We start from the raw sequence: 5,748 nt of genomic DNA, 5'->3' as shown, positions 1-5,748 counted from the left end.
CATCCTGGTGCTCTTCAAACCACGCACATGCACTGCGAGCTGTATGACACCTCGCATTGTCCTGGTGGTAGATGCCATCATTCTGGGGAAAAATCATTTGCTTGTCGGGTGGACATGTTCCGCAAGGACAGATACGTACTTGTACTGATCCATCGTGGCTTCCACAATGATGAGTGCACCCAGTGAATGCCAGGAAAACATTCCCCAAACCATAACGCTCCCTCTTCCATCCCGCAGCCTTCCGGCAATTGTTGCAGGGTGTTTGCTTTCAGACGTTTCACGCCGTATACGCCAACGTCCATCTATTCCATGGAGCATAAAAGAAGCCACCTGTCATCAGAAAAAGCCACCTGTTGCCACTCTGTGGACGTCCAGTTGTGGTACTGGCGTGCAAATTCTAGCCTTTGTTCCCGATGAACAGCAGTCAGCATAGGTGCATTAACCAGGCCTCTGCTGCGGAGGCCCATGCGCAGCAACGTTCGCTGAACAGTTGTTGAGGATACACTCTTGGTAGCCCCTTGATTCATCTGGGCGGTCAGTTGCTCAACAGTTGCACGTCTATTCGTCTGAACGCATCTCCGTAGCTTTCGTTTGCCTCTGCCATCTTTGGCCTGTGGTGCACCACATGTGCCACGCCACTTGTTTTGTATAGTGCCATTTTGCCATGTACGGTATACTTTTACCACGGCGGCACGCGAACAGTTCACAAAATCAGTCGTTTCTGAAATGCTTCGACCCTTGGTCCGAAAGCCCATAATCATGCCCTTTTGGACGTCGGATAAATCGCTACGTTTCTGCATTGCGCCAACGACTGAAATGCTTTTCGATGCCCTAGGACATCCAATATATACACTACACTGTAATGTGATGCCACCTGCACTCTGTGATTGGTTATTTCACGTTGACGTCGAAAGTAGGTGGTGGTCACATTAATGTGACTGGACTGTGTATATAGAAAGACAGAGAGAGAGAGAGAATAATAAGATTTTTTAAAAGAGAATAAAAGAACATCAAGATTATATATTTTGTAAAATTTTTCGAAAATTGAAAAAAGTAAAAAAACTTGGAAACAAAATAAGGGAAAGATATACTCTTGTCATCAGCTCACACGAGTATATCCATGTAAAAAGAGTGCTGCTTTCTAATATTGTATTAATACGGCCAAAGCTAATTTTACTCAATAAATTTTTTCTTAATTTTTTTCGTTAATTTCCCTTTTCTCTATCTTTTATGTCTTTATTATGTTTATGTACATAATATAATCTATTTATATATGGAAATTTTTAACACTTACTTTCCTTTCGAGAGAAGGCATTTCTCAACTCATAAAATGCTTTATTTCAAAAAACTCAGATTCAAAACACGGCGATTGCTGCCTGATTCGTGTATTGCCCCAGCTCGCACCAATCATAGTGAAGACATAAATAATAGTGCAGGCCACCGGGCTAACCACAGAAGGATTTAGTTGTTTTTTCCTAAACGTAGTACTTATGCGGGTAAACTCCACGAAGGTGAGTTTATCCCAGCGCTTGATCCTAATGTTCTATTGTCTTCCGGGTGGTGTTCAAAAATACGAGTTAATCCAGTTGAATTTTAATATTACCACAAATCCTTTGTGGAATTTTTGTTTAATGCAATTGATAATATAAAAATGAGCTCATTTACGATGACATTTTATTAAAATATATTTATTTCATCATATTACATATAATATCTCTCCTACTAAATACCTCCAACGTTGTTTTTTTTCTGTAACTTAATAAAAGAATAAAATATTTTGCATATTGATGATGATAATATTGAAATTAAGATTTTGCTTAACGAGGTAATAAAAATATTTTAAATCAATTTAATGTTTTTCATTTTTGAAATATCCAATATCTCTTATGGCATTTCTTTTGGATAAACAAATTTGAAATTTATCTTTGCGACAATTTAATAGTTAAAAATATTTCGAAGTTGCGATAAGTCTTTAAGAATTGCAAGTCTTTCCGAGAAACTCTAATAAGCGAATTTATGCAAATTTATGGAAGCAAGATGTACATGTTTAGTTCAGTTTACGAAACGAGATCAGAGAGACGTCGTATTAGTCTTTTAAACAAGTATTTTAGAATAAACATTTCTAATGAATTATGCATTCGTTTTACAACATCACATAAGCTGAAAAGTGGTTTCAAAAGAAGAATACGATACTTTAACTTAAATCCTGAATTAAAATAACTGTGCTCAATCGAGAGAAATAAGAGAGCTTCAGTTATTGTTTTGGAATACGAAATGTATTTCTAGAAACGAGAATTTGTTCAAAGGTGTTATTTTAATTAAATCATCATCACGATAAACAAGGTAAACAATTTTTGGACGTCACGTTGATACTTATTCAGTTATATACCATATTATCTCTTTTTGACTTTATATCAGAAATCGTAAGGGCCGCCGACGCTCAACTTAGCGTCGCATGTTCAACTTTGAGTTTAAAGTAAAGTAAAGCGTTGAGTAAAAGGTGTGTAAATCAAAGAGAAAGGAAAAATAAAAAGTAAAGAAAAGTATAAAGCAAAGTATAAAGATAAGGGAAGTGTACCATAAAATAAAGTAAAGAAAATCGTGAAATATAAATTAAAGTGTAAAGTAAAGTGTAAAGCGTAAAAATAAAGTTAAGTTAAAAGTTAAGTATAAAATAAAGTAAAAAAGAAAAAAATAGTAAAAAAATTATGTACAAAATAAAGTAAAACAGGAAAGTACAGTGAAAAGTTAAGTAAGGTAAAAGTAAAGCCTAGTTATAAAGTAAAGCAAAGCGCGAAGTATGAAGTAAAATGAAGCTTAAAATATAAAGTATTAAGTAAGGTGTAAAATACAAAAAAAATGTAAAGCGTGAAATGGAAAAAAAAAGTAAAGATTAAAGTAAAAATTAAAATAAAGCTTTGAATATAAAGTAAAACGTAATATGTAAAATGAAGTGTAAATAAAAGTAAAGCGTAAAGTATGATGTAATGTATGAGGTAAAATTAAAGTAAAAGTAAAGAATAAAGTAAAATTCAAAGTAAAGTATAAAATAAATTAAGCAAAAATGTAAAATGAATAAATATTCGCCCAAACCAAGGAGAGAAGAAATATTTGTTCAATCCAAAGAAAGAATAATGAAGTTCTCTCCAATCCTAGAACTTTTTCTCTCTANCAGTTGACTCAGATGAGGATCTCGTCGCTCGCATATCTGTAGCTGCTGCAGGTGTGCGTGAAATACCAGGCATCTTTGAACGTGTACGCCAATCGCTTCACCGACGCTGTCAAGCATGTATCGCTTCTGGTGGACGCAATTTTGAGCACTTACTGTAAACATTACACTTGTCAACAACGCTTTCAATAAAATATTTGTTTTACCTTTCGGCCGTTATTTCTCCTGTTTACGCCTCACCGCGTCACTTGCGACTATACATTCCTATACAATAAATCATTGTTACAATGTCCTGTACCTACCATTAAAGTTTGTACCATGAATTCGGGACCACCCTGTATATATATCCCAGTAGAATAAGTCAGGGCGGTTAAGCTATGAATGAGATACCTTTTAATTAGCTTATCATAATTATCTTTCTATCTACCATATTTTCTTTTCCTACCTTATTTACCTTTCGTATCATATTTACCTTTCAACTATTCTATAATTTATACCTTTAGACTATCATTGCAATAAGCATAAAAAAATGTCAAGCTGAATATCAGCTGAATATCCTTTTGCTCAGCAGCGGTAGCTACAGAACCGCGGTGGCGCAGGAAATCTACAAATGACTTTACCCAGGTTCGATTCCCGGCGTTGGTACGAATTATGCTCCCGGGTCGTAATGGCCAAAGTGCTGACATGAAATATTCTCAGTGGTGGACGGATAATGAGTCAGAATCCACTTGCCATCAGGCTAACCATAGGAGAACTTACGTGGTTTTCTATTCCATGTAACGCAAATACTAGTTAGTTTCATAAAAAAGTCCTCCACCATGGCTAGGTAGTCGAAGGTCAATCCTTCATCTAAGAGTTCACTTGTCTTCTGGGTTGAATTTTCAAATTCAACCGATAGATGACACCTGGTAAATCGAAATTCATTTTGTGATGTGCGAATTTTAACATACCATTTCGTTCAAATTTATAAAACTTTTAAAAATAACTTTTTATCACGACTGCGCCTATTATTGAGGCATGTTAAAAAATTTAAAAACAGTTTTTAAATTTAGATTTTTGCTTATTTGGAATGAAATTTATGCCGTCATATTTTATATATAAATACACTAAGTACTTATTTGAAATCTAATAACCTAAGCAAAACGTTGCTCAGTCAAAATAAAGAAAAAAAAAAGAAAAAAAAGAAATTTTATACGATATTATAAAAACTGTATAACTTTTTAATGTGTTCAAAACGCTGTTTTTGGTGGATTTGAGAGTATTATGCAAACTTCGTTAAAAGAAACAAGCCCCAACTAGAATAGTACAAAAATAAATTTAATTTTATTTGAAGATTCCGAATACAGTTTTATATCTCTTCTTTTTTAGTTATTCATAGACAAACTCAAGCCTAATATCCTTAGCCTGATTGAAAAATTAGAAAAATAACATCCAAGGAAAAATTATCACAACGCAATTTGTTTTGTGAGAAAATAAAATTAACTTGAAAACTTTAATTATATAAAATATTTACTCTTTACAAGAGATGGCGTAACCAGCAAACTGGAACATTAGTTTCAGCGTTTTCAAGTGGCTGTATTTATTTATTTTTTTTTGGATTTATTAAGGATCTTCTATGAGTTTATAAGGCTTAAGAAATTCTGAGACGCAAATACTTCTGGGATTTAATTTTTTTATTATTTAAAATATTCCACTCCCATTTAAAATGATATATATTTTTTAAGAAAATTTCTCAATTTTCAATTTTAATATTCAATTTTAATTTTCAATTTTAATATTTTCAAAAATATTCAATTTTAATTGCATAGCTTTTGAAAAAATTGAAAAACCTAAATGCAAAAAATTTAAAAAAATGAATTATGAAAATAATTTTTTATACAAAACTAATTGAAAATTTGTAGTTCACAGCATGATAATTGCATTTGTGCCAAACATTAGATGCACTAACTTTATAAAGTTTTTGATAATTTTAAATATCGCTTAAAGAGTTTTAAAGAAGATTTACGTATAGTTTTTGTTTATTTAATAACGATGTTACATTGTTTAACGTTGTAACCTTCTTTTGCTTACTTAATCATACAATAGCCTATGACCATTAAAAAATATATATGAGCTTCTAAAAAAAATGTGCCCTGAAAGTACACTGTTAGAAATTTCTCTGAAAAAATGGCTAAATAACAATTTATTTAATTGTTACGTTGCCATATTCAATCAAAACAGTCAAATACCGTAAATAAGATGGCATTCAAACAAACTGTGAGAATAACCATTTAATAACTGCTCATACGGTTAAACAATCAGAATTTTATGGTCCTAGTTTAGCCCACTTAATGAAGTCACTGTGCAAAGGGGTAGATATTACAGCCGGGACTGTTAATCTGTTAATCTTAGGATCGACAGGGATTTCGAGTCCAGCATAGACACCACAATATTTCCTCCATTCATTTCAACACGCAAAGAGTTTCCAGTATCCAACACTCCCCATTGTGTGACTCTAGACAAAGATGCTCTCATTCACGAATCGATGCCATTCAAAGCTGCTTCACGAATAGATGGCAATCATTATTGCCATCTATTCG

General features: G+C 33.1%; 1 protein-coding gene across 1 annotated transcript; it reads right to left on the bottom strand.

The window, feature by feature from the left end:
- Positions 1-302: 302 nt before the first annotated feature.
- LOC122270277 (uncharacterized) lies at positions 303-800 on the bottom strand. The gene has a single exon (XM_043047003.1). The coding sequence runs from the start codon at positions 798-800 to the stop codon at positions 303-305; it is 498 nt and encodes a 165-aa protein (XP_042902937.1).
- Between the last annotated feature and the right edge of the window lie 4,948 nt (positions 801-5,748).

Source organism: Parasteatoda tepidariorum, chromosome 3 (genome assembly GCF_043381705.1).
Source record: "Parasteatoda tepidariorum isolate YZ-2023 chromosome 3, CAS_Ptep_4.0, whole genome shotgun sequence".
In the NCBI taxonomy this organism is placed as follows: domain Eukaryota; kingdom Metazoa; phylum Arthropoda; class Arachnida; order Araneae; family Theridiidae; genus Parasteatoda; species Parasteatoda tepidariorum.
This window is presented reverse-complemented; position numbering and strand designations above follow the sequence as displayed.

What these genes read in the sequence shown, in the direction of transcription:
- LOC122270277 (XM_043047003.1), bottom strand. Translation starts at nt 800, where the DNA reads ATGCAGAAACGTAGCGATTTATCCGACGTCCAAAAGGGCATGATTATG.